General features: G+C 54.5%; 9 protein-coding genes and 1 non-coding gene across 10 annotated transcripts; 4 read left to right on the top strand and 6 right to left on the bottom strand.

The window, feature by feature from the left end:
• Positions 1–830: 830 nt before the first annotated feature.
• Positions 831–1680, top strand: HD553DRAFT_323408 (uncharacterized protein; the record flags this gene model as incomplete). The annotated part of the gene is made up of 2 exons (XM_046181382.1): positions 831–1124; positions 1192–1680. The coding sequence occupies 2 exons, from the start codon at positions 831–833 to the stop codon at positions 1678–1680; spliced, it is 783 nt and encodes a 260-aa protein (XP_046037470.1).
• Positions 1681–2428: 748 nt separating this feature from the next.
• HD553DRAFT_295064 (mitochondrial import inner membrane translocase subunit TIM50) lies at positions 2429–4838 on the bottom strand (the record flags this gene model as incomplete). Its single annotated transcript, XM_046178481.1, has 9 exons — positions 2429–2642; positions 2770–2891; positions 2986–3182; positions 3260–3416; positions 3501–3602; positions 3674–3778; positions 3857–3973; positions 4053–4487; positions 4548–4838. The coding sequence occupies 9 exons, from the start codon at positions 4836–4838 to the stop codon at positions 2528–2530; spliced, it is 1641 nt and encodes a 546-aa protein (XP_046037469.1). The 3' UTR covers positions 2429–2527.
• A 790-nt stretch (positions 4839–5628) lies between these two features.
• HD553DRAFT_341274 (uncharacterized protein) lies at positions 5629–8161 on the bottom strand (the record flags this gene model as incomplete). The annotated part of the gene is made up of 10 exons (XM_046182612.1): positions 5629–6437; positions 6500–6762; positions 6825–6887; positions 6945–7019; positions 7081–7161; positions 7223–7312; positions 7372–7530; positions 7588–7656; positions 7721–7837; positions 7905–8161. The coding sequence occupies 10 exons, from the start codon at positions 8159–8161 to the stop codon at positions 5629–5631; spliced, it is 1983 nt and encodes a 660-aa protein (XP_046037468.1).
• Positions 8162–9782: 1621 nt separating this feature from the next.
• Positions 9783–14700, bottom strand: HD553DRAFT_271076 (SacI homology domain-containing protein; the record flags this gene model as incomplete). The annotated part of the gene is made up of 20 exons (XM_046177690.1): positions 9783–9861; positions 9928–10352; positions 10417–10466; positions 10558–10657; positions 10717–10841; positions 10906–11008; positions 11078–11161; positions 11233–11274; positions 11354–11412; positions 11477–11670; positions 11732–11801; positions 11876–11999; positions 12057–12190; positions 12252–12746; positions 12891–12977; positions 13041–13095; positions 13420–13631; positions 13923–14060; positions 14274–14478; positions 14521–14700. 20 exons carry the CDS (start codon positions 14698–14700, stop codon positions 9783–9785), a joined length of 2961 nt encoding a protein of 986 aa, XP_046037467.1.
• Positions 14701–15026: 326 nt separating this feature from the next.
• On the top strand, positions 15027–16295 carry HD553DRAFT_295058 (Spt4/RpoE2 zinc finger-domain-containing protein). The gene is made up of 3 exons (XM_046178480.1): positions 15027–15230; positions 15325–15433; positions 15510–16295. Exons 1-3 carry the CDS (start codon positions 15060–15062, stop codon positions 15860–15862), a joined length of 633 nt encoding a protein of 210 aa, XP_046037466.1. The 5' UTR covers positions 15027–15059; the 3' UTR covers positions 15863–16295.
• An 815-nt stretch (positions 16296–17110) lies between these two features.
• On the top strand, positions 17111–18721 carry HD553DRAFT_309660 (nucleophile aminohydrolase). The gene is made up of 7 exons (XM_046179731.1): positions 17111–17334; positions 17425–17502; positions 17629–17709; positions 17794–18019; positions 18084–18173; positions 18244–18355; positions 18440–18721. Exons 1-7 carry the CDS (start codon positions 17272–17274, stop codon positions 18540–18542), a joined length of 753 nt encoding a protein of 250 aa, XP_046037465.1. The 5' UTR covers positions 17111–17271; the 3' UTR covers positions 18543–18721.
• Positions 18722–20082: 1361 nt separating this feature from the next.
• Positions 20083–22377, top strand: HD553DRAFT_369797 (uncharacterized protein; the record flags this gene model as incomplete). Its single annotated transcript, XM_046184155.1, has 7 exons — positions 20083–20136; positions 20206–20393; positions 20461–20611; positions 20680–20820; positions 20885–21294; positions 21356–21667; positions 21733–22377. Coding segments are annotated over 7 exons (1803 nt in total), but the record flags the coding sequence as incomplete, so codon positions are not given.
• On the bottom strand, positions 22334–23125 carry HD553DRAFT_217640 (uncharacterized protein). The gene is made up of 3 exons (XM_046177209.1): positions 22610–23125; positions 22484–22547; positions 22334–22417 (listed from the first exon to the last, which is right to left on the bottom strand). The coding sequence occupies exons 1-3, from the start codon at positions 22988–22990 to the stop codon at positions 22389–22391; spliced, it is 474 nt and encodes a 157-aa protein (XP_046037463.1). The 5' UTR covers positions 22991–23125; the 3' UTR covers positions 22334–22388.
• A 627-nt stretch (positions 23126–23752) lies between these two features.
• Positions 23753–24663, bottom strand: HD553DRAFT_217643 (uncharacterized protein). The gene is made up of 4 exons (XM_046177210.1): positions 24491–24663; positions 24294–24410; positions 24115–24233; positions 23753–24052 (listed from the first exon to the last, which is right to left on the bottom strand). Exons 1-4 carry the CDS (start codon positions 24584–24586, stop codon positions 23875–23877), a joined length of 510 nt encoding a protein of 169 aa, XP_046037462.1. The 5' UTR covers positions 24587–24663; the 3' UTR covers positions 23753–23874.
• A 119-nt stretch (positions 24664–24782) lies between these two features.
• Positions 24783–24878, bottom strand: HD553DRAFT_t39. Its single transcript has one exon. It is a non-coding gene; the product is annotated as a tRNA-Leu (tRNA).
• Positions 24879–25714: the final 836 nt, after the last annotated feature.

Raw genomic sequence — 25714 nt, 5'->3', positions numbered from 1 at the left:
GAACTGGTGACACAGATTGGAAACGTGAAACGGCCAGACGAGGACGGACGAACGAGTTTGCCGAGGCTAGGACGAACAGGATTTCGCCAAGAACGAGACGCCTTTCCGGTGAGGTACGGTTTGCCTGTGCGGTCAGTGAAGAACAGGGCCGTGATAGGCTTATACTGTCCAACGCCTCGTTCGTTGGTATTGTCAAAGCCGACGCCCGAATGTAAAAAAAGAGAGGGTATAGCCAGCGACGACCGAGTGTCGAGCGCCAGACGTTCGCCCTTCATGCCGAGCTGGACACACGGGAGCCATGACCATCGAGAACCGCTTGCCTTTGAATGGCGGGCGAGAGGTGAATAACGCTCAGCCAACAAGCGGTAACCCCAGAGACATCTCGTGATGCGATTGCGCGGGCGAGAGGTGAATAACGCTCAGGCGCAATCGCGATGTCTCTGGAGGTGATGGAAATGTTTCCGTGGATAGCAGGGAAGAAGAGGTACTAGCCGGGGTTCAACGAATCGGTGTTTTCCCTGTGAGATGATAGTGGTGGTACATGGTAGCTTGCTGTTTGTTTGAAAAGGTTGTATGAATCGTTTGATACTCGACCAGCAGCTTGACGAGAGAGGAGAAAAAAAGTCGCCTATTGCGCCGCCTCGTTTATTGATGTTGCACCGCGGATGCTTTATATGATTAGGTAACAACTAACTTACTGGTACCGACCTCGGCGATCAGCAGCTATCAGCTACTAAGCTACTACTAAACTTTTGTAACTTATGTGTATAGATCCAGTCATGCTAGTCACCGTACCGCATCTTATATCTTCATCTTGGCCCCCTCCCAAAATGCCCCAGACCAGATCTCAGGTCAAAAAGGCGAAACTTCTCGACTATGCACCGTACCCGATCAGGCTCGCCCGCAAACCGACAAGGAAGTGTGTGAATTCCAGGTTCCCGCCGAAACCTGCAGCAGGATCGGGCAAGAGCAAATCACAACGTCAACCACAATCAAAGCCCTCCTTGCAGCCGGTTATCCTCGCGGAGAGGAACATTCCAGAACGTCCTCGGGGAGAGGTGACGACTTATGTAGCGCCGTCGGGGAAGCGTTATCGCAAGACCCTCAAGGAGACCATGCAGACGGTGAGTCCGTCTCTTCACGCCGTATATGCTGTGCGACACCCATCACTCACCAAGTTTTATCCACCAGTGGGTCTCCGACATGAACATGGACGAGTGTTTGAAGCAGACAAATCCCCAGATCGAACGCTCCCATGAGGACGCCGAAACGTTGCTGGAAACTTGTCGGCACATTGGCAAGATCGGTCAAAATCTCAACATCGAGGACGTGAACGGCGAGTCCCTCCTCGTCAGGGTTTCGAACGGTCTATCCTATACCGGTACCACCGAACCGGCTCTACAGGATTCATTGTACAAATCGGCCGAGCAAGCTCTCGAGAACCTGCTGGGTCGTGACGGGACAGGCGACTACAAGATCAAGCTCAAAGACGACAGCGACTCCATCCGTCACAACGTCAAGTGGAAAAACTCGAAACTCGACGAGGGTGTAGATCGAGAGGGTCTTGTGCATCTCGGCATATGGGCCAATCAAGCCAACACAACCTTTGGCCTGACGAGTGGTGAGTCTTGCGATGTCACTTTTTGGTACCGACGCCGATCGCTCATCAGGACTCGGTAGATACACGTACCAGCTGTGCGAAAAGGGCTGTTCACGTCGCCAAATTCTACGAACAGATGGCGCCGACGCTACAAACCGTCGGTCAGCTATTCCGTGCTCTCTTTCTCGACAAATTCAAGGAATACGAGGACCTCTACATTCGATCCTTCAAAGATAGGGGAGCGAACATCATGGCGTCGAGCACCTACCAGTGCTTTCTCAACATGGCCGTCTTGGAGAACTTGCAGACGGGACCGCACAAGGACGTCGGAGACAAGACGGATGGTATCGTCGTCATGTTCTGCGTCGGCAAGTTCACCGGGGGCCGACTCGTCTTGCCTGGTCTGGGCATTCAGATCGACTACAAACCTGGCGACGTCATCCTCTTCCGCTCCGCTCTGCTCGAGCACTTCATCGCTCCATGGGAGGGTCACCGCCGCGCCGTAGTCATGTTTAGCAAAACCTCGGCTGAAACAGCGCTCGAAAAGGAGTCGAAGTCGGAAACCTCCTAGATATGTACGTATCTATGACGTGTGATCGAACGTAGCGCTGAAAGGATGCTCTTGATCCTCATCCAGTCTCAGATTTGCTTATTCGCCTCGTCCGGACAGAAGGGACCTTCCAACAACCTCATCGGTGCTTGGATGGGGTAAACATCAGTCACTATTACCGAAAGGACCGCTGTCGATGACGATTGTGGAACGAATTTTTGATGACATAATGAGTGGCTGGCTACGTGATACACTATATATGATTTTTCGTCGGCATACGACTAGACTACCTTGAGACCACTCTGCCGGTCTCCTTCCTTCCGTGCCTCCCGCCTCGCTTCGTCCGCCTGTCCACCTTTCCGATCGCAAGATTCCGCCTATGCCGACGGCTGACCGGGAGCCTGAGCGTCGGGGCTTGGTTTGCCCGTCATCCAGCTCATCAGCGTACCCTTTTGGTCGGCGAGTTGCTTCTGCCTGTCTTCCTCCATCAGACTGCCGGTAAGGGGGTGTAAACGGGAAAGCAGAGTGCGGATCGCGTCAAGCAGGAAGGGGGGGGAAGGTATCACGGGCGAGATTCAGCTCTGAATCTCTCTATCAAGCATCTGACGTCGCTGCTCACCGCTTGATCTCGTCGGCGTTCTTGCGCCAGTATTCTTGCTCTTCCCGGTACATCGCCTGAGCCTGAGCTCGCTTCTGTTCGAGATAAGTCATGGGTTGAGTAGGCTTCGCGACCGATTGCTGCTGTGTGATGGAGAGGAAGGGGAGGGGAGGGGGGAGGGAGCAGTCCTTAAAGTCAGCTAGCGTCCCAAACAATATGCACCTGCCCACCAGTCACCCCGCTGAGTCCCCCCAACGCCCGCCCCAACCACCCGGCCCCCGCACCCCTCCCTGCACCACCGTGGTCCCGCTCCCACTCCTCGATCGCGGCTTGCTTCCTCTCCGCCTCCCGTTTGGCGTATTCGACCGGAATGTTTTTCCCCTCATAGGCCTTGAGGATCGGTCGAACGTCGGGAGGCGCAAAGATGCCGATCGCTACAGGTCGAAAGCGGATGGCACGAGCGTCAGCTGGACGGTTCGCCCCGAAACGACTTTCAACGCGATCGACTCACATTCGAGGAACGGGATCATGTCTACCAACCCCTTGTCGCCCGGAGTGCCGTCCCACTTGGGAATGATGATGGCGTTTTCGGGTTGAAGCGAGGCGTGGTCGGGGTTGGTGTCGAGAAGAACGACCTTGGAGAGGTCTCGGTTGAGATAGGACAGGTCCTGCAACGATGTAAAACCACGCGGCGAGTCCAGTCAGCCATCGAGTGGTCGTGCTACACGGCATCCTGTCCAGCTTCGACTCACCTTGACCACCTTGCCCTTGATGTACCTAGTACTCTCCCTGAACAGCTTGTAAGGCAAGTACGCCTGGAACGGGTCGAGCTTGTCGGCAACGGGAAGAGCGGTCTGTTTGCGTATCGAATCGAGTCGTGTCAGCGAGGTCGTCCAATGCCAGACTCGGGTCCAGACGCACTCACGTAAAGCGGCTGAGAAGTGAACAGGACGACCTCGTAGAACTGGGAGAGGTAGGCCAAAAAGTAGTCGGCTCCGGGTCGCTTGGCAGTTCTCCATCCACCTTGTCGCTGTGCGTGCAATCAAAGAGTACGAGGTCAGCTAGCTGCAGCGAGAAAGACGACAAGCAGGACACCATGGTTACTCACGTCCCAAGCGCTATGTACGAGCATGTCTTCCAGGTCGACCAAGAGGGTGTAAGATCGTTGATGAGGAGCGGGAAGAGGGTCCGGGAGAAGCTTTTCAAATGCGGGCTTGTTGAAGGTCTACGAGATGGCGAGCGAATCTCGTCAGCCTCAGAGTCCCACAAGACCAGCGAAAAAAGGCTCGGCTCATGCAACTCACATCGAGCAACCCGGTAAAGTTGTTCTTGAACTTTTCCCACGCTCCTATAGCCTCGGCTTCCCCAAACTTGGTCTCGTCATCCTTGGTCGCCAGATAGTAAGCCCCGACGCCCGACCCCGCCAAGCCGCCGAGCAGCATGAAGCGGGTAAAGTTTCGTCTCCTCTGTTCTATCGAGGACAAGCTCGGTTTGGCTCTGGCTCCCGTACGCGATCCCGAAGGTCCATCCTGCGATCCCGATGGCGATTCGATCTTGGGGGCCTCCTTTACCGGTTCTTCTAGGCCAAAGTCGAGAGAGGGAAGTTTGGTCAGGTCGGGTCGATCGGGGATCTGGTAGGGTTCCTCGGGAATCTGGTTGGGGGGAGTCGAAGTGGTACTGGAGCTAGAGCTCGACGGTACCTCTGATGTGGCGGTAGTAGGGGGAGTCGATGAGGTAGACTCCCGAGTCTTTCCGGTGGTAGATGTGGTAGAGTCCAACGAGCCGCTCGAGTCGACTACGTGAGGTCCTTCGCTGGTCCTCATGTCGTTGACGATGGGCTCGAAAGTCTGTTCGGTCAGTAAAGGTTTGGCCTCGCCGGGAGCGTTGATATCGTCTGGAACATCCGAAGGCCGTTCCGCCATCGATTTCTTGACGCCCGATCTGGTTTTGCTGCTGCCAACCTTGGCGAATGCGGTCGGCGTGGATGAGACGGCTCGGGTAGTCGAATCGAGATTTCGTCGTGCTCGAAGGGTGGTACGAGCGGTGGTGGTGGTGGGCCGGACGGCGACCGCAAGGGCGTTACGGAACATGCTGATTGGCGGAGCGTCCTGTGGAACGAGTCGATAGGAAGAGTCCTTGCAAGTGTTTGTGCGATGATGTGTCGGGTTGAATATGGTGGGATGAATTGCGTGGTGTTGTGAGTTGGTTGATGACGATGCTAAAAGTTGAGGTCTGGCTGCTTCGTGGGCAGCGATTCGGAACCTGAACCCGGGGAAGATTAATTACGTAATCACCGTCAGTGGCGGGGCAGGCGAGCAAGAACGGGGGCGCGCAGCTAGGCTCACGATGGTTTCATGCCGTCCGTATTCGAGTCCGTTTCAGGTCGTCGCAAAGGTCGTCGTCGTGCAATTCGTGAGGAAAGGTGGAAAGGGAGCGGAGGGGGGAAAGAGGTGGTTCTAGAGGGTGAGATGAGGGGAGAGTCGGTCGGTTATTGTTATTTGATGTGTTTTGTCTTGTCATTTGTCTTGTTTTGTGGTGACCTGCCGCTCAGGCTGGGGGTTATGCGATCGTAGGTGTGTCTTTTTTGTATTTATGGGCTTGCCGCTCAAGCCAGCGTGTATGCGGTTTGGGTAATTCTATCGGCCTGTCGCTCAGGTCGTGGGGTATTGCGATCGAAGTTGTGTCTTTTTTCAGTTTTCTTTTTTTCTTTATCAGCTTGCCGCTCAAGCCAGGGGGGTATGCGGTTTGGGTAATTCTATCGGCCTGTCGCTCAGGTCGTGGGGTATTGCGATCGAAGTTGTGTCTTTTTTCAGTTTTCTTTTTTTTTTCTTTGTAAGCTTGCCGCTCAAGCCAGGGGGTATGCGGTATTCTTCTTTTATTCTACTTTCGGGCAAGTATCCATGGCGCCGGTTTCTTTCGAGTCGCCACAGCCGGGATCTCTTCTTCTTGCTCTTGACGCCCTTCATCTCGAGCCTGTTGTTCATCTCGAGCCTGTTGTTCATCTCGAGCCTGTTCCGCTCGAGCCTGTTCCTCCGCTCGAGCCTGTTCCTCCGCTCGAGCCTGTTCCGCTCGAGCCTTCCCTCTCCTTTCCCAATCCGCCCTTGCTCGGGTCTCCTCAGCTGCCTCTTTGATGGCCAGCAGACGCGCTTGCTCGGCTCGTTTTGCGATTCGAGCCATTCGAGCCATCCGTTCAGCAGCTTTCAGGCGGGCCTTGTTGTTGTCGTCTACGACGGGAGCAGGAGCCGGTTCGACGTTCCGCAAGGTGTCGAGGGGTGGAATAATGTTGATGGGGGGAATAGGCGCGGGGGGGACAGGAACAGGGACGGGCTCGACGTTTCGAAGTGCGTTCGTGGGGGGAGGACTGGGATTGGCGTTTCGAAGGCGCTTTCGGGATCGACCTCCGTCGTCGATTCGACCTCCCTCGTCGCCGCCGTGCTTCCTCTTTAGGTTCACCGAAGCGCGGTCGATATCCATAGGCGGAGCTTGGTCCACCAGGACACCACCTTGTCTCTGCCGCTTTCGGGAACGACCTTCGATTTGATCCTCGCGCTTCCTCTTGAACTGCCTTGGAATTCGACCGATCTCCCTAGCGATGTCGATGGCGGGAGGACGACCCATAGCGACGTCGATGGTGGGAGGCTGAGCCGCTTTCCGATCGATGTCCATAGCGACTGCGGCCGACGGGGAAACTAGAAAACCGAGCAGGGGGTGAGTTTCACGATTGGGCACCAGCGGTGTCTGCTCTGCGTACCGAGCGCTGCAGCCGTCGACGATTGGGGACCGAGCAGTGTCGTGGTGGGGAGTGCAACCGCCTTCCGATCGATGTCCATAGCGACGTCGATGGTGGAAGGTGCTGGATTCCGATCGATAAGCATGGGCGGAGCGACCATAGGCGGAGCGATCGTAGGCGCAACCGTAGGCGGAGCGATCGTAGGTGTGATCGCAGGCGCGACCGTAGGCGGAGAGATCGTAGGCGGGGCGACCATTGCAGGGGAGGTCGTCATGGTTTCCCGACTACAGACCAAGGGCAACAATATCAGTTAAATGTTAGAAGCCGCGAGGTGGATTCTGCTTACCCTTTCCCTTTTTCCTTGACTTTCTCCTTGCCCGCTTCCGAATCCTGCAAGCGGTCGGTACATCTGGATCGAGAGAAGCTTCAGCCATGGCCTGCGCCTCCAGATCAACAGTCAACTTACTTCTCAACCGCGATGCCCTCGCCATCGTTCTTCTCCTGCTCTTCGGTATTGTCCTTCGGAACCGGCACGCAGTTCCTGTGTATGGGTCGACAGACTTTAGCGATGCTTTACGCCATGTGGTCCGAATCATACTGACTTCTCATTCACGACGCCCTCGTCCTCGCTCTCCTCGTTCTCCTCCTGCTCTTCCTCTTCGGTATTGTCATTCGGGCAATTCCTGCATGTGCGTCGACAGATCTTAGCAATGGTTTACGCCATCTGATCCGAATCATACTGACTTCTCGTTCACGACGCCCTCGTCCTCGTTCTCCTCGTTCTTCTCGTTCTCCTCCTGCTCTTCCTCTTCGGTATTGTCGTTCGGGCAGTTCCTACATGTGGATCGACAGATCTTAGCGATGGCCTGCGCCTCTGGATGCGATACACCTACCTCTCAACCGCAATGCCCTCGTCGTCGTTGTCCTCCAACTGCGCGACGCCCTCGTCCTCCTCCGCCTCCTTCTCCTCCTCATCATCGTCATCATCATTCTCAGAATCAAAATCATCATCGTCATCATCGGTTTCGTCGCTAGGGACTTGGAAGCAGTTCCTGCGTCTGTATGGTCAAGTCAGTGATGTACGTCTACATAAGCCGCGACTGACTCACTTCTCGATCCAGGTAACAACTTGCTCATCTTCGTCATCATCATCCGGAACTTGGAAGCAGTTCCTACGTCTGGACACAAAGTTTCATCATTGGGTCTCTTTTCGTGATGTCGGTGTCAGCAGATTTGACCTACTTTTCCACGGGGGCCACCTCGTCCTCTTTCTCATCGTCGTCTTCGCTGTCGTCATCGTCTTCGCTGTCGTCGTCTTCGCTGTCGTCGTCATCGGGAACTTGGAAGCAGTTGCTGCGTCTGCACACGAGGGGTTCACAAGGGGTTCATCATTGTGTCTCTTTCATGATGTCCAGATTTGACTTACTTTTCCACGGGGGTCACCTCGTCCTCTTTCTCGTCCTCTTTCTCGTCCTCTTTCTCGTCCTCTTTCTCGTCCTCTTTCTCGTCCTCTTTCTCGTCCTCTTTCTCGTCCTCTTTCTCGTCCTCTTTCTCGTCCTCTTTCTCGTCCTCTTTCTCATCGTCACGATCTCCGGTTCTTCGGATCTCCGGTTCTTCGTTCGCCTCGATCCAGCAGCACGCAAAAGCGAGCCACATCCACATCAAAAGGGCGAGAGGGAACATGATTTCGGTGTAGTTTGTCTGTTTTGAGTGTCGAATGATCGATTGTTGTAGATAGCCTGTGAGCTTTGAGCAACTTGTGACTTGCAATTGTGGTAAGGAGATAGGGGTAAAGGCCGGTGGTGTAGAGGTCTATAGATCTATAGTCGAGTCGCACGGAGTGGCGATGCTGGCACCTGACCTGAGAAAAATTCCAGGGCGACAGTGGCAACGAATCGGGAAGGAAGTGGAGCGGAAGGAACGTGCTGTGCAGCGAAAAGAAGGATTTTCGATCAAAAATGATGGAATGATCCACTTCGTTTCGTCAAACGCGCAACCGCGTCACAAACCAGCCGAGGTCGTCGTCGACCCCTCCTTTGGGTCCACGGACACCCCGAAAGTCATTGTAAAATGGTCCTGTCAACGCCCAAATACTCCCAACATCTAAATGCCCACTCGCCCTGCGTTTCGCCGCTGGAACGGTCTGAAACGAATGCGTATCGGACGAGCTATTGCGCTTCGCGATCAGACGAAACCACCCGGAAACGAATAGGCTCCGTCTCAAACTCACGCTAGTGCCCCCCCTCGTTTGCACAGCAGCCATAGAACCCTAGCACCCACAGACCCCAGACGCTCTTTTAAGCGATCGACTTTTCATTTGTCGTCAAAAATCAACCTCCCGACGCCAAAGGTGGCAAGATCGGTCGTCGAGTAACCTGAAACCCCTGTCTGTGACTCCTGTGCCTGGCACGCCTCGTCCTTCCCCATTGCGTGCGGACGTGTGATGTGCTCCGTCACGCCACCTGGACTTTACACCCTCCCAGCTCGCAGCTCGCCCTTGGCAAGTGCAGGTCCCTCATTACGTGATTGTCACGGTGCATTCCACGGATTATCTCGACTACGTCATCTGCCCAATCGCTTGCCCGCCTGTTGCGCTCATCCCTCGTGGACCGATCCACCGCTGGGTAAACAGATCGATACGACTGCGATTTGCTGCATGATCATGTGTATCGTGGACATCTTGCATGGCACCTGATGGCAACTATTCCGAGGGATCGTGAGGGCCCGGTAGACCCATATTACGATCTTGTAGCCAGGAGACGCCATGTCTTTGAACTTTGATAGCCATTGCAACATCTGTCGTGGCCTCCCGGTGTGAAGATCACATGGGCATACGACAGGCCAGCGGTGACCTCGAGATTCAAGCGAGGGTTGCGCGTGCTTGTGCACGTATGAACACTGTAGCTACCAGATGAACAGATTCATAGGCATAGGCCTGACCCGATGATCGATCCACCGACCGATACTAACTCCGTCTCGGGCCATCTTCCATAGGATTCCTTTGTCGACCCGGAGGTTTTGGATGCATTGTGTTGGCAAGTCGCGGTCAATAACGATCGGCTCCTGACGCCGCGCCCACTAGACACCCGTCTATTCGGATGTATGCTTCGATCGCTTCGACCAGGATCTAGCTTGCATTTGCATTCACCCCTCGATCCCCCTTTTCACAAGCCAGACGTCTTTCTCGGCTCCTTCTTATGATGCAAGTTGAGCGAGATCACGCGGTGTTCCGTCTGGATATCATTATGGCATCATATACGATCATAAAGCCTGCAGACCCAAACTATACACAGCTTACGTGCTATCAGGGTATCCACAAAAACCGTTTCAACGCGTAGTCCGCTCTTGCCACCAGAGAGGTGGCTTTCTGGGCCTCGGCTAGACTATAAGATCCGTGTGACCCGTTTAGAAACATCGTCTCGAGGTACATCCACCTGCCATTGACTCACCCAACGACGTCTTCGTCCCTGACAAAGCCCTCGTCCCTGGCATGGCCGCCGACGTAGCCTCCGATACTGGCCGTAGCCTTGACGCATTCATCCCTGATCCGCTTGACCATTCGATCGGCAACAGTCTTGCACGTATCATCCTTGCCCCTGTCTTCTTCTTGGTCCTCCTCGTGCAGTGAGCCCGACAAGTGGGCTGCCACAAATTCTCTAGGCAGGATCTTGAAGGCGAAGAATTCGTTGCTCGTCGATACCGTGTTGGAAGTCGTCGATATGGCGTCCGATCCCGCCGAATCAGTCCGATCGCGAGGCGAGACGTCTGACGAAGCCATCTCTCGCCGCTTGGGATCGGGCGAGTTGACCATGGAGTAGCTCGTGACCCTCGTGCCCGTGATGGCCGGACGATAATAAACTACAAAGCCTGCATTCTGTTCGATCGGCATAGCATTCAGCCAAGGCTCCGGATGATTTATGCTATGCGGCCTCGCTTACCTCGGCGGGGTCCCGCCCAGACTCGTCGAGCGCAGACAAAATGTAAGCTCCTGTAGACGCGGACGATGAAGCATTTGCCGCCGTCAGCCCGAGCAGGTCCCGCGACGATGTGAAAAGCAGATCCAAAAAAGCTTGTTTTACCTTTTGACATCGACGTAACATTACGTAACGGAACGCGGGTGGACGAGACCACCTTTTCCAAATTGTAATCAAAGGAGACGACATACAAGGCTTGATGCGTCTGCGGAAGAGCGAGCAGTCAGGTCAAGATGACAAACCGAAGATGAGCGTGGGACGTACTAGAACCAAGACCTTTTCTTCCAATTTACGCGTAAACTTGGTATTCGCCTCTTCTGGAGAGAAAACCGTCCATCCGCCTATCCTATGTTCCCCCTCTTCAAGAACTCTTGCTGTGCACGTCTCGACTGTATGGGTCCCCCGGTCTTAGCATATGCACAACTCGTCAGCGAACGAATCAAGACGACTTACTGGCAGCAGCCCGAATCCTCGACAGCCGGATGAGATTCGTTCGATCGTTCGAAGCCAGATTTGACAGCACTTCGCTAAAGACGTTGAGGTTTCGCTCGCCGACCTGTGCAAAGAAGGCAGTCATCATTCCTCGATCCTCTCTGCGGAGGCGTCACAATCGGCTCAGACTCACCATGAAGGAAATGACGGCTTGCAGATAAAAGTCCTCGATCGCTCCTCGCCGCATCCTCGCGACCGAATTCAGACCGTCGTTGATCTGGCATGATGCCAACCGGACGAAGGGTTAGCCTTGTTTTGTCCGAGACCGGATCGGAAATGGGGACATACCATGCCATGCAAATCGCGCTTGCCGGTCCGGGTGAAATCGCCCTAGAGAGATTGTCGGTTTCGTTAGCTACGACGAGCGAGATTGGAGTGGGCAATAATAACCGCTCAGGCGAGCGCGCACCTTCAATGCAGAGGTTCCAGCATACAGCTTGGAGATTTGATCACCATTGTTAGCCCATGCTGTTTATGGTAACATGTCAGCGCAAGCTCGGCTTGATAGACAGGTCCTCGCTGACGCCCTTACCATCATTGTAAACGAATTCGATGTTCGAGGTCAAAGCGTCGGGGGTCATACCCACCTGGGTCAATTGCGACGTCAGAACGTGTCTGGCAAGCGCCGATTCGACAACGTTGGTGCGGTCTAGGCAGTCGATGCAATTAACCCGGAACGTTCCCGTCTGTTCCCGCATGACTTCTCCTTGGCAGCTCCAAAAGTAACTGCAGCTTAGCAACGTCAGCCATAGAGCTGAGCTACGTCGATACCCTCCAACAAGCTCACCCTTGCTCGCCAAAGGTTGCTCCAAGCTGAGTGATCAACTTGGATATGTTTTCGTACTTCATGCCCTTACCTGCCCGTCGATCCAAAAAGCCGATTAGCGCGGATTCCAAAGCAGGGATGAACCACCTCCGGCCCGCGACTCACACTCGTGATGGAAATCAAACTCCTTGTAACGAACGTCTGGATCGTCCAATTCTTGCACGGCGTCCCGGTAACCGAGCGTCACTGCCCCTTCTTTACCAGAAGTCTCCGCCAGGTTGATGATGGTCTGAGCAGTTATCCTCGAATTGAGTTTGCGTCACGAAAGGTATAGCGATAGCCTTACCTGTGGACCATAAGTCTGCTTCAGTTGGTCAAAGTGCAAGCGAGTCGTGGGAATCGTCTGGGCCACCGGTCGATCCAGCTTGGGCGCCGGTTTCATATCCGTAAGGGTGGAGCTCTGCGACCAGAACAAGGGGACTGACAACGAGGTGCTCAGCTTTCGGCTGGTCTGGAGCTCAAACTCGACCATCCAACTCACTAGACCCTCGAATCTCGACAAAGCTAAAGATGGACCACTTGCCCTCGACCTTGACCCGGACAATCATCTCCGTCTCGACAAAATTGGCAACATTGCCGTCCTCGTCGATACCCCTTCTCTGGAAACGTAAACCAGCCCGGTCTCGACTTCTCCTGCTGATGAGAACTAGGTCGACCGGCGTGCTGGGAGGTCCGAGATCCCTTTCGGCATCTCGCTCCGGACTCTTGACGTCATTTTTCGAATCGGTCAACGGCAAGATGTCGACAGGCGGAATATAAAACCGGGATGACTGAACCCAGCCTTGGATAACCGGGAGTATAAACTCGTGCAAACCTGCCTCGATGAATTCTCGCATCATCCAAGCGTTCCACATGAATCGCTGGTCGACTCTCCGCCAAAGAGGAAGGCCGACATCGGGCTCGATCCAAGTCTCTCCTCGTTCTTGTCTTTCCCGGTCGAGCGACAAGTGGTCCTTCTCCGTGATCTCTGCTGGAGCTTCAAGTCCGTGCCCCGAACCGCCCACAGCGGGTTGGCCCAGCATGGAATCGGCAAGGTCACCTCCAGGAGTCGTGGGCTCGGAACCCAAGGGCAAGGGGGACCGATCGCCATCTCCCTTTTGCAAAAGCGATCCAAGGAGACCGGTGCTCTGCTTGCGGACGTCGAGCTGTTTTCGCTTGTGTTGCAGGTTGTGCGATAGGTCGGTTTCGAACGAGTAGAAAAATCCACCTGTCAACGGGCCTCAGTTTTCGTCCACTTCATCAATCAAACGGAACTCGCCTAGACACTCACCGCCGCCCAGCGTTCTGACAATCTCCCGGATAATCTTGACCTCGAGATCCTTCCTCTGTCCCGTCGTAGCCGTACTGGTAGGCAACGTCTCTTCGGTCTCTTGTTTGACCTCGCCATCCTCCACCTCGACCGCCCCACCCATCTCTCTAGCTCCATCTAAAACTCCCGGCAACTGCGCATCGACCGTGTGATCACGCGCTTCCTCGTCACTATCTCCTTCGACGAGTGAGCCCTGGTTGGACCCAGCCTTGGCAGCCGCCTTCACGCCAAACATCTTGTTCCAATCTGCCTTGAGCCCATCCATGAAACTAGACCGCTTTGCCGAAGTCGCGACAGACGCTTCCTCCTTGGTCCTCGTCTCTGACACTTTTGCCATGACGTCGTCTGGCTTGGGCAAACCGGCTTGATCGTCATAATGAGCTTCACCCGAGGCTTTGTCCGCCTTTTGGACGGATGCTTCCGCGTCTTCCTGAAACATGCTCTCCCCAATGTCACCCGAGTCGGCAGGGGGGTCGGATCCGGTGCGGCCTTGGACGTTGTCCGTCTTGACTCCCGTCTGCTGCTTCGACACGTTACCAGCATCTTTCGGACCTCCTTCGACTTCGCTGGACACGGCGACGGTGCTTTCGACCTTCTTGTTGATCCCCAGATTCCATCGGGCCGGATTCAAAGCTCTGGCCAGCGCTTGAGCTGGAGTCTCTGGTTCGGTGTCAAGAGATGCTCGACTTGAAGTCATAGAGTCCGTCTGAGGTACGTGATTCTGGATCGGCTGGGTTGCTCCGGAAGCCTGAGTGGGTCTGGGCTTGTTCTGTCAGAGCGATAGAGTGACCCGCCCCCGGATCAGCCGCTACCCTGTAAACACATGGACAGGCGGGTCCAGACTCACCTTGACAGTAGCGGCGTGCATATTTCTGATGATCCCTTCAGCCCCTTCCCTGTTGATAGGAATTGCATACACGTTCCTCAGTTCATATACCATCCCTTGACCTTCCCGCTTGTCTTCATCGACCGAGCTTTCCTCTTCATCTGCGTTCATCTGCGTTCCTCGAGGAGAATACGCGTTCAGACGCCCGTCAGGGGACAAGAGTCCTTCTCTTTCAGCAATAGCTCGAAGACCTCTGATGAGAGGATCGGATTCCTCCACTCGTGAAGGCGTATTGAGGGGCAGGTTTGGAAACTCGTTCTTGACCTCGGGAGGGAAGATCCTGATTACGCCCGATCCCGTGCCCGTACCCGTAGAAGTGGTCGTCGTTTGCGGTCCGTTCGGCGCCGTCCTAGGTGGACTGAGGAATACGAGAAGATAGGCCGTCTCCCATAATCTTGTTAAACCCAGAATCCCACCGATTTCAAGGCTAGCGACGGGATCCTCCTTGACCGTCTCGACAAAAGGCCTTTGTTTACGTTGTGCGTCGAGATCTCTCCATCGCTTGATCTGACCCTTGGGTCCGTACCCGATCCAGACGTCGTTGTCTCTTCCAACTCCAGAGTTGCTAGAAGAGGCGCTGGAGCCAAGGAGCAGTCCGTCTTGTAACGGTTTGAGGTAGATTCGACGGTGAATATGGGGCGGAAGTGGAGGTATTCTGTACTTGGAAGGGAGCGTCGGTGTGGCTTTGTTGCGTTCGGACGTTACCGGTGCTCGAGGTGAGGCATTATTGGACATGTCTTCCGAATATTTTGGTATTAATACTTTGCTATGAATATCCTGGATGGTTGATGTCGGTGTCGAGGTCGAGAAGGTGATGAAGTCCGAGTAGTTGCCCCCCCCCCCTGTTGCTTCTAGCTTCTTGTTGATGGTATGATGAGGTCACCACTCGACCCCGGCCCCGCGGCGATCGATCAAGCGATCACACGGACATTCGAATATATTCTGACGGACGACATCTACCATGTCCGCTCCTACTAGCTACTAGCTACCAGTCGAACCCTCATCATCACGATTATGAACAACCTCGTTGATGATCCAGCTTGGCTTACGACCATACCTGCAACTCTTCGTCTTCACCAGCTCTCACGCTAGCCATGTCATCCCCGCCTATCGAGCCAGTCCCGCTCCGGGCCCGAAAACAGGACGCGGCCGCCCGAGGTGGAAAGACCAGAGCTCGATACAGAGCCTGCCTCGTCTGTTCCTATGTCCAGCCCAGTCCGGATTGGATGGCACGAGGCTGTCCGAACTGCGAAGCCATCGTCAGAGTAAGCCACGGGACCGTCTAATCTATTTGGTGACAAACTCCGACCTCGACTGACCCGGTCGACCCCGGAAACTCGGCTTGAACCGATTTGTCAGGTGGCAGGCTCGCAGGACCAAATCAAAAAGTGCACCTCGATCCAGTTTGACGGTGTCATCGCTGTACTCCGACCGAAAGAATCTTGGGTGGCCCGCTGGCAGCGAAACGGTGAGGAACCCATCATTGATCCTCTCCAGCCTTTCTCGACGCTAATCTCGACCTGAACATCCCTTTCGATTCCCAGTTAATCACGTTCCCGGTCTATACGCCGTCCGAGTCATCGGCCGTCCTCCTACCAGCGTCATCCAGCGTATTCAACAATCTGGAGTCCCCTACATTCCTCGTGACGATGTCGCTGGAGATCATTCGAAAGAAGATGAAGACGACGAGGACGAGGACGCCGACGAGGACGAAGCTGGTGGCAAGGGCGGGGACAAGGACAAGGATATGGACGAGTTCGAGGACGACGGGATGATCGTGGATGATGATGACGATGTCGAGGAGGACGATCGGATCGGGAGGAGGGTCGGCGGGAGGGACGATGACAGGGACCGGGGGATCAGGTCGCCAGAGGACGATGAGGATTACGACGATTGAGCACGGGCTGGTGATATCGACGGCGAGTCGGAGACGTTTCGGGTTGCGGCCTCATGAGACTTATAGCTGCAGTTGTATCCCTCTCTACCATCTCTTTTCACGATCAAACTTGTTGTATACCATGGAACCGAACGATTTACGACTTCATAGAAAAGGCTATGAAGATGACTCCACATGCGCGGCGCGTCTGTTTCCAATACATTTCGACCTAAATCCGATTCGGTCTCCACAGCGATCGTCTTCTACAGGTCAGGAAGACTCCGGTCTCGCCTTCGATTTCGCAGACTTCGTCCAGTCCGCTGGTGATATCAGTGCGCACTGGTCAACGCGATGCTGGGGAGCGCTCGCAAGCTCGTAATCTGCTTTAGGCGGGCCTGATAGAGTTGTGTGAGCTGTTGGATCGGGAACGCTGCCTTGTCTATCTCGTGCGAGCATGGGTGTCGATGCAATGAACGTAGATACAGATCTATGCACTATCATGCATCGCAACTATAGTCGCATCACATTCAAGAGACTGGAGCCTGGATCAAGGCAGAACATCATCAAGTCCTCTTTTCGTTCTTGCCATTCGATTTCCGGCCTGTACAGTATGCATGGGTCATCGAGTCCCAGCGCAGGCAGTCGTGCATTGTAATTCAGTCATCAATACCAGTATTTTCCGTCATTTCATGTCAAGCTTGGGTATATGATCTTTTCAAGATGTTTGAGAACGCTCTATATCTTCAGTAAACCTTATGGTATCAATCTGTATTCGTAAAGGCCAAAGGGTTCTGCTTTGCCCGAGGCGAATGGCAAATTCTCGCCCGATGGTCCCGTCACCTGAACCCGGTCCAGTTATTAAAGTGGACAATGCAAGGATGAAGCAGCCTGGTATCTGCCTCGCCCCCATACTCCTCGTATCGTATACCTGAACCCTAACTTGTGTCGACTTTGGCGGCGCTGGGTCTAGAGTTCGGATCGCTATCACAAAAGACCACGTCGTAATTAGACCGCCGGTGGGTTTCGCCCATGGGCTATTCAATGACGGCCGCGCTCAAAATGGCTACGTTACCGATCTCACGCAGCGTAACTGCGTATGTGAATCGCCCTCAAGAAGACGCTACCAGATCATCTGAATACTGCATTTGTAAGCCATCTGGCTGAGACCCGCCGACGCGATGCTGAAACTCGTTGATGTTTCACTTGGCTCTCGCTCAAGGTGACGTGTAGGGATGCTGCTGCCTCCCCCTGTATGCGCGTCGCCCCCCCAAGTCGTCACCTCTAGCCATCGACATCTGTGAACGCTTACGACTTGGGGTCATCCCCCTCCATCAGACAAAAGGTATCGGTATACCTCTTCACTACCTCTATTGCTAAACAATACGGTCTGGCCAGATAGGAATCAAATAGAAACAGTCAGATCTTTCAACATGGCTGACGGAATCAACACGGTAGACATTGAGCGGCTGAAGAAGGGAGAGGTCAACCTCGGTGTAAGTGGATTGTCCTGATTGCGATGAAGCCCCCTTTGGCCGTCGAAAGTGAACATGTGCTCATCGTTATGGTCACTCTGCGTCATCTAGACCTCGATCATGGCCGTTGCCTTCGATGGCGGCGTTGTCATCGGAGCTGATAGCAGGACTACGACGGGTTCTTACATCGTACGTCACGGTTAGGGTCCTCACCGGATTGATGGAATGTCAAACTGACCTACATTCAACTACCTTTTGAACGGATCCTATGTCATCTGCACGAACCGTTTCTTCGGTTGAAACCCCGATCCACAGGCCAACAGGGTAACGGACAAGTTGACCCACATCCACGACCGGGTCTACTGTTGTCGAAGTGGAAGTGCTGCCGACACCCAGGTAAGCCCTCTGCCTCTTCCCTTTCGCACTCGACTGCAGATCGTCTTACCGTCATGTCATGTCTCTCTCTCGCTTGACCTTTAGGCCATTGCCGACATGGTGCACTACCATTCCCAAATGTACGCTACAGCACACGGCGAACGTCCACCCGTCCATACCGTCGCCTCGCTCTTCCAGACCGTGTGTTACGACAACAAGGACCAGTTGAGCGCTGGTATCATCGTGGCCGGGTGGGACGAGCACGAGGGTGGACAGGTTTACAACGTTCCGCTCGGAGGTGGAATCTTTAGACAACCTTGGAGTATCGGAGGTGCGTCGAGGTGGATAGAGTGCGATATCAGGAGGCTAATTTGTTGTGGACGCACGACATTCAGGTTCGGGATCCACGTATGTGTACGGATATTGTGATGCGACGTACAAGGACAAGATGAACGAGGAAGAGACGGTCACCTTTGTCAAGAACAGTAAGTCTGCTGCCTGTGATTACGAGTATCTCCGAAGGCGGAATGCTGATCTCGAGTTGCGTCTCATCAGCTCTTTCCCTGGCCATGAGCCGAGATGGGTCGTCGGGTGGTTGTGTACGTATGTGCGTGATCAAGAAGGAAGGTGTGAGGAGGATCTTTATCCCTGGGAACGAGTTGCCTCGGTGAGTCCCTCTCGAGTCTCTTTTGGGGACCATGTCAAGAGCCAAGCATCTTTTTTGCTGACTTTCGACCGCCATCTCGTGTAGATTCTGGGAGGGTGCCGAGATCCTGAGCACGCAATACAACACCGCCGGTAAGGCCTTGTTGAGCGTACCCGAGAACGCTGGAGAGAGCGCTATGGTGCATTAGACGATGGTGTATAGCTCGAGAGGGATTACACCTCCCACGATTCTACGGACGTGCTCGCAACAACCCATGTATATGATGACAATGATGCCTGCAAGCGATCAAGTAGTGGTTGGTTGTAGCTCGAGGCGAGTCGAGTGAAACCCCTGAACCTTGTGAAGAATGAGATGATGCGAAGGCGACGCGTGTACCGCGGGTCAGTTAGCTCGCATCCTAACGCAAGCAGCAACTCTTGACCTCGACTGAGGTACCATCATCAATATGATGACATCTACTGCCATCACATACCTACGCCTAATTAGCACATCAGCTCTAGAAGCATAGTCACGATAGTCTTGCCGCATTGCGATAGATCCCGAAGATTGAAGTAACAGGGTCGAGTCGGAAAAAGACAACACGTCAAACGCGATCCTGTACCGAGAGCTCTTTTCAGTGCATACCCTCTCGCAATTCGAGACGCTGAGAAACAGACAAGAGGGAGAACTGGCGAGACGTAACCAGTCGAGCAAAAGCAGAGCTTGAAGAGAAAATGGATGGTGGACCACCAATGAGAGGACCGCCACCAGGTCAGATGGGAGGGAGGGGCCGGGATTATGACTACACTCGGGGTCCACCTACCGGTATGTCTTTCCTGCGAGTTCAATTCGCCGTCTTCCCCAAACTCACATACTCTATGCATTGCGATAGACCGCCCACGACGTCGTTCGCCTTCTTACAGTCGATACGAACCCGGCGGACCTCCACCAGGAGACAGACGACCACCTTCCCCACCACCTTTTCGAGCGCGATCTCCTCCCTTTGGGTACCGACCTCGGTCCCGTTCTCCTCCCATGCGTTTCGGTCGATCTCGTTCGCCTCCCCGAAGATACCGATCGCCATCTCCGTACAGGAACGGTGGTCGATTCCCTCCTCCTGGTGGTCCCGATGGTCCTCTGCCAGAACACCTAGGCGGAGGTGGGCCTCCTTACGAAGAGCCTTATGGAGCTCGACCTGGTCCTTTCCCTCCCCCTCGTGGCATCTCCCCCGCACGATCGGTTCAACAAGGATCGAGATTCTCTCCCCCACCTTTCGCTGCTCGACCATATGACCGCGGACCTCCTCCTCCGTTTGGCGACCGATACGACCCTTATCGAGCTAGAAGTCCTGATCGAGATAGAGACTGGGGAAGACGAGGCTACAGAAGTCCCTCTCCTCCTCCTTTCCGTGGCGATGGGTACAGAGGCAGGAGCAGGAGCAGAAGTAGGGAACGAGACTTTTACGGAGGACGCGGTCGATCGATGAGTCCCGTCAGGCATGGCCCGCCTGGTGGACGTAGAGAGTCGCAGGCACTGCAGAGCCCCGACGAAATGGAGAACTTGTTGAGATTCGAAGGGTGGTCGAGATGGTTCTGGCAGGCCAAGCCGGAAATTGTGAGTGGGCCTGGGCCTGTTGATCAGTGTCCGGGTTGAGATGGGGTCGCTGATCTAGAACCATCGATATTCATCCTCAGGCCAAGGAGGAAGAGACGAACCACCCGGGTGCCAAACCTGAAGACCAACCGGTTGTAGGCTTGCCAAAACATTACCTGAAGTACAAAGAAAACTTCAAGGCTCGTCAGGTAGGTCATGACGTGAATACTCTGCCAAACTCCAAATGCTCAACCAAGACATGTGGAACTCTTGCACAGTTGTGGTCTTTATACCTCGTTCACAAAGACCAAGGCTGGTTCAAGGATCGATATTCGAACGAACGGGATTTCGTCAACATGCGCATAGAAAATACGAAACGAGGCAAGGCAGAGACGGTACGCAAGTATATTGCCGCCCTGACGGAAGGACATTGGGACGAGATCAACTATGAGGCTTCTCGTGAGTCGTAAGGGCGACCAGGCCGCGAGCAAAATGACCTGACGCGACTCTTGCACTTGATTTCTAGGATCGAGCGAGAACAAAAGGCTTCCAAACGGCTTGAGCGTATGGGGACCTGGAGAGCCTCAGGGATCCGACCGAGACGTGATCGAGATCGAACACCCTCCCAAGCAGCTCTTTATCAAGACTGTGCACAGTAATCATAGCCGGTCATCGTTGGAAGAGGTCAGTGGAGGGTTCTTTTGTGAAGGAACGCTTTACAAGAAACTAACTAGGCGATCCTCCTCAAACAGGCTTTCAAGAGGGTGAGCGGGTACCAGTACCTCGCTCTGAGTGATCCTTCGCCCAAGAAGCAATACGCACGGGTAGGATGGATTCAATTCGGCCAGAACACCAATATGGACTCTGCGCTCGCGGCACTCGACAAGGTCAAGGTATGTTCTCCTGTTCGTCCACTCTTGCATGGATTTCCCGGATGCTCACTGTAGTGTCTTGCAGGTCGGCGGTTTCCAGCTCAATATGGTCAAGAACGGCGAACCCTTCATCGGACGAGCGCGTTACACCCCCTCCCTCTCCTGCACGCTCGAACGAATGCAACACGACTGCCAACAAGCGAAAGCGATGGCATTGAAACTGGAATCCGACCTGTTCTTGGCTACTTCGGAAGACGTCGATGAGGACGACGAGATGAAGGACGACAAGCCTAATCAAGAAAGGCTGAAAGAGGCGACCGCCAACTCGCAACTTGCCGAGGCGGTTAGTGGGCGCGTCGAGGAGCGGATCAAGATGCTGTGGGAAAACAACGGCCTCGTCAAGCCGGAAGAGCAGATGTCGACGGCGGAGTTGCACGAAAAGGCTAGAATCGAGTTGGATCATTGGTTGTCCTACCTGCGAAACGGGTTGCATACGTGAGCGAAAGTACTGCCAACAAATTTAAACCCCCGCTAAACCGTGTTGAACGCGCTGCAGGTGCTATTACTGCGTGGCCCCTACTGACTACGCCGAAGAGCTCTACCGCAAGTGCATCCGGCACCTGCGCAGTCCGCTCGCCCAGGACACGGAAGAGATTGGTGCGGATGTCGCCATGGAGGACGTTGATGAAAAGACTAGCCGTACCAATGGCCGTGGCGCCGTCAAACGCAAGGCTCACGACCGCAACACCAAAGCCGACGTTTGGGCCGAGAAGCGATGGTCGGATAATGTCGATCACAAGATCAAGCTGGTCATCCTCCCCCGGGACAAGATCGAGCTGGAAGAGTACGGAGCCAAGGAGAGGCAAGAGTAAGTCTGCTCGGTACGGGTCAGCCGGATCCGAGACGAGGCTGACAGTCCGAGCTCACTCGTAGCTACCCCGCCTACAAACGTCTCATCGAGGCAAACATCAGCGTCGACGACCCTAAAAAGAGCCGATGCACCATCTGCAACAAGCCATTCAAATCGGCAGACTTTGTCGCTCGTCACATCGTGTCTCGGCATCCAGAACTGCTCCAGGAACTGCCGGACCTCGCTGAATTCGAGGAACGCGTCAACAAAGACTATCCGATGTTCAACAACTTTGCTCTCGACCCTCAGCACCTTCCGCCTACGTTGACCTATCCGGCCTCGGTCGAACAACGCATGCCGCACCTTCCTGCTGAACTCCTCCCGACGAGCCGGGAGCCCGGGCGTCGGTCCGACCACTACCGTTCGGACGATCACGGGAGGGGAAGTATATTCAACAGGCTCGGAGGGTACGCGGCAGGAGGTCCAGATGCAGGGCCGAGGGAACCACCCGCCAAAATCAAGGAAGATCCTCGGGCGAGACGAGGCAAGATCTCTTACGTCGATTTGGACGCGCTTACCGTCAAGGCTGAGCCAGAGCCGGTCGAAGAAAGCGGCGGTCTGCCTTGGTAGAACGCAATCTACGCAACGTCGTCCCGCATGACCGACGTAAAATTCGTAATGTGTACATGGTCATCGAGCGATAGCGATGCAATATATGATGATACAGTGTGCCGATCGACTAGAACAGTAGAGATGCCGCGACGTCGACTGTAGATGCACACGGGACCGGATCAGCTGCCTTCGTCGAGTCCTGCTCCGGGAACTTCAACCCACCGTTTCCTCCCGCGGCCTCGAGCGTGGAGATCGCTTGCTCTCTCGAGACACCCAAGTTCATGATCTGCTAGGGCGTGTGTTTAGCTAGCGGCTGACTAATCCCAGACCAATTCCTTCTAGACTCACTGCCGTAATGCTCGCTTCCGGAAACTTGGATCCTGCGCTGCCAGAAGCACTACTGGGTGCCGACCCAGGGGCTGTCGACGAGCTTGGACCCCCGAGCTTTTGGCCAGCCCCAGAGAACGTGGCAGCGCCGCTTGCTGTACCGGCACCGCTCGGAGCCTTGGGTGCCAGCGGTAAGTTGCCCGTAGCACTAGCTTGATCCACCTCTTCGGCGAGCTCTTCCATCTGCCTGGCCTTGTTAGGCAACTCGTGTTCGGCCAAGAAGGGCACCTCCCGGCCTTGGATACGGAGGACATTCTTCTCCAGGTCGATGCAGGCCTGGTGTCGCTTCAACATGTCGAGGCCGAAGAGCAGGTCGACGTCTCGTCCCTGAAGAGTCCCCATGTGCGCAATGTCAGGAGACGTCGTCTTCTTTGCGATCGAAGACGTTCAGGCTCACCTCCAACACGCTGAATGCTACGGGTAGGTGCAAGTCTCCCAAACGGATCTGGGCCGAATGAATTCGCCCTAAAATCTTGGCCGTCCCGACGCCTCGAGCCATGCCGGCGAATCTCGTGTCCAACAATCGCATCAGGCTGGCAAGATGGGATAGCAAGCGACGTGAGCGAGTAACACGTCATCTAGGTACATCTCACGCATACGCACCCGCATTGCTCCGCACAATCCGGACTGTCGAACAGGACAAGGGTAAGTAGGTTCAACTTGATGCACAACAACGGAACGTGCTCACGAGATGATGGTACTCTGCGCTCCGCTATCAACAAAGGCCTTGACTTTATGTCCATTTACCTCGACGTTGATGTCTGACGGCGGTCAGCGGGGATCAGCTTGCACTCCGCTCGTCGATAGAGATTCCCGATCGCTTACAGAGCATGTGCACGTTGCCAAAGCTTTCTGGCTGAGGCGACACGACAACAAGTGGCCTCAGCTGGTGTTTCGCTCACCCAAAAAGGCAAGGCATTATCACTCACCGAATACTCCATCGCGTGCTCCATGTTTTCCAACACCGCCTCTTGGCGGATCATCTCTTCGATCTTTCTCTGTGCGTCGACGTTGTAGGGATCCGAGTTGAGGATCTAGGTAGGAATGCTGATCAGCAACTGTCCCGGTCGACGGAGGAGCGCGGAACGCACCTGAATCTGCCGCTGCTTTTCCATCTCGGCCTCGCTCCTGCCCCCCATCCCTTGCTGCATGGCTCGAGCGAATTGTTCTGGCGAAGACGTGACGGCTTGCGCCATGCCAGGGTTGACCTGTCGAGCGAAGGTGAATCAGGTCAGTCCATGGCGTTGGCGCGAGAAACACCTCGTGCGACTTGCCCTTCGCAGCTCGGCCATCATTTCGGGATTCCCAAGCAGAGTCAGCCTCATTCGTTCCATGTCGTTTGCGACTCCGCCAGAGCCGGATGCTTGCGGGCTGGTCGAAGAGGGAACCGAGGAGCTATTCGAACTGTGCAGTGATCGCTGTGTCAGCTCATGCGACCGGACCAGAGCCTGCTTCTCGATGCGAACCTCTGCATCTGTACGATCTCTTCGTTGCTAGTGAGACCATAGCTCGAGAGGTCCTTTTTCGGATCAGCAAGTCGCTGGCCGTTGTAGAGCAATGTGATTTGCTCGGGTGGTTCACCAGACTGTTGTGCGAGGGATTAGCTTGCGATCGGGGTCGTCTGGCGCAATCAATAAATGCTTGCCTCTGCACTGATCAATGCAACGAGATCTTCGAGATGCATGGATGCGTCGACCTCGAGGTAGTAGGTCTGATCGCCATCGTTGGCAAACACGGTAAGTTGCATCGTAGCGCCGCTTGACTGGATAGGTTCGAGGGAGGGATGTCTAGTTAGCTAGTTGCTGCCCTTGGTAATCGTTGTCGATGAAAAGGAACCCAGACACGGCTAATGAGGAATGTTGACAAATGCTGATTGCTGATCGACAGATGACGATTGCTCGACCATTCTTTCCGATTTACTTCCGCGACGGTCATCATGCTGCAAAAATATATGATTGTAGACCGTTAATCGTGATGCCACCAACCACGAATCACACTGAGATGGAAGATGTGATGCCAAGGATTCATGCTATATTAAGTAGGGTGGTCTTGTTGAGACTGTAGATCATAAAGGCCCGGTATGAGCGACCAGGTTTATCATGCCAAAATCGAGCGCAAACAGGGCAAAAAGAAGTGATGACTGTGAGATTCGAACTCACGCCCCGAAGGACCGCGGTATTGGACATCTTAAGCCTTAACACGGCGGATTAGACCACTCTCCCAAGTCACCGTTGTTGTGAAGCAATTGTCAACTCAAAACATATCAATACGGCGCGAGAATTGATGAAGTTGCGGTTGAGATACTACGCGCGGTGGGAGAGGGACGCGCGCGCCGGATGTAATTTTGCTTCCGGATCTGGCCTCGGGATCAAAATCGCATATTCGGCCTATAGCCTGTAGCCTGTAGCGCATCCAAACTCCCCATCCTACACCGCGTGAGTTCGAATCCCGGAATCGTCTACCAATTCGAGGTGATCAGGCGCATCCAAGTCCCTTCGTTTTCCCCATCCTTCACTGCGTGAGTTTGAATCTTACTGTCGATCGTGAATATCGGTTGAACTCGTCGTTCGGACAACTTGTACGTCTGACAAGTGACACACTCCAGTAGCTTGCCATGCCCACCGCCATCGCAGTTTGACCTTGACGGAACGTTGTAGCCGGCGGCCTCAGCGAGCCGCAAATGGCTGAACCATCCTTGTTGTTTCGTGTACAGCCTCGAATCGCAATAAGATAGACAGTCTGATCCAAATCTAGAGGACTTGGCCAAGCATAATCACAGCCCACACCAGGAGGACAGCATGCGCACCCTGTGATATTTTCGATCCCGTTCGAGATCGGACGTGATACCAAAAGACCCATCCACCCTCTGAACCGAGGTGTGAAACCGTCCGGAACCTTTCAGCCCAGAATCGAGGCAGACAGAGTGTCCGTTTGCGAAGAAAGTCGCAGTGTCGGTGTATCGCCGTCATCGTTGCCCTTGAGAGTATATTTTATGCCAGAGCGTTGGGATTTCGCGAACGATCCGAAAACGGTGCCGAGATCCGAAGGATCATGTTCTCATTCTTA

The sequence above is a fragment of the Filobasidium floriforme genome (assembly GCF_021052385.1).
Source record: "Filobasidium floriforme strain CBS 6241 chromosome Unknown HD553scaffold_8, whole genome shotgun sequence".
Taxonomy (NCBI): Eukaryota; Fungi; Basidiomycota; class Tremellomycetes; order Filobasidiales; family Filobasidiaceae; genus Filobasidium; species Filobasidium floriforme.
This window is presented reverse-complemented; position numbering and strand designations above follow the sequence as displayed.

Excerpts from the sequence above, each read along its gene's own strand:
- HD553DRAFT_295058 (XM_046178480.1), top strand. The coding sequence starts at position 15,060 with ATGTCATCCCCGCCTATCGAGCCAGTCCCGCTCCGGGCCCGAAAACAG. Across the intron at positions 15,231-15,324 it reads ACTGCGAAGCCATCGTCAGA|GTGGCAGGCTCGCAGGACCA; the intron begins GTAAGCCACGGG and ends CCGATTTGTCAG. Across the intron at positions 15,434-15,509 it reads GGCCCGCTGGCAGCGAAACG|TTAATCACGTTCCCGGTCTA; the intron begins GTGAGGAACCCA and ends TTCGATTCCCAG.
- HD553DRAFT_309660 (XM_046179731.1), top strand. The coding sequence starts at position 17,272 with ATGGCTGACGGAATCAACACGGTAGACATTGAGCGGCTGAAGAAGGGA. Across the intron at positions 17,710-17,793 it reads GAAGTGCTGCCGACACCCAG|GCCATTGCCGACATGGTGCA; the intron begins GTAAGCCCTCTG and ends CTTGACCTTTAG. Across the intron at positions 18,174-18,243 it reads GGTCACCTTTGTCAAGAACA|CTCTTTCCCTGGCCATGAGC; the intron begins GTAAGTCTGCTG and ends GCGTCTCATCAG.
- HD553DRAFT_217640 (XM_046177209.1), bottom strand. The coding sequence starts at position 22,990 with ATGGGGACTCTTCAGGGACGAGACGTCGACCTGCTCTTCGGCCTCGAC. Across the intron at positions 22,548-22,609 it reads CGGAAGCGAGCATTACGGCA|ATCATGAACTTGGGTGTCTC; the intron begins GTGAGTCTAGAA and ends ACGCCCTAGCAG. Across the intron at positions 22,418-22,483 it reads CGAGGCCGCGGGAGGAAACG|TCGACGTCGCGGCATCTCTA; the intron begins GTGGGTTGAAGT and ends GTGCATCTACAG.
- HD553DRAFT_217643 (XM_046177210.1), bottom strand. The coding sequence starts at position 24,586 with ATGATGACCGTCGCGGAAGTAAATCGGAAAGAATGGTCGAGCAATCGT. Across the intron at positions 24,411-24,490 it reads CAACATTCCTCATTAGCCGT|TCAAGCGGCGCTACGATGCA; the intron begins GTCTGGGTTCCT and ends GAACCTATCCAG. Across the intron at positions 24,234-24,293 it reads TTGCATTGATCAGTGCAGAG|TCTGGTGAACCACCCGAGCA; the intron begins GCAAGCATTTAT and ends CTCGCACAACAG.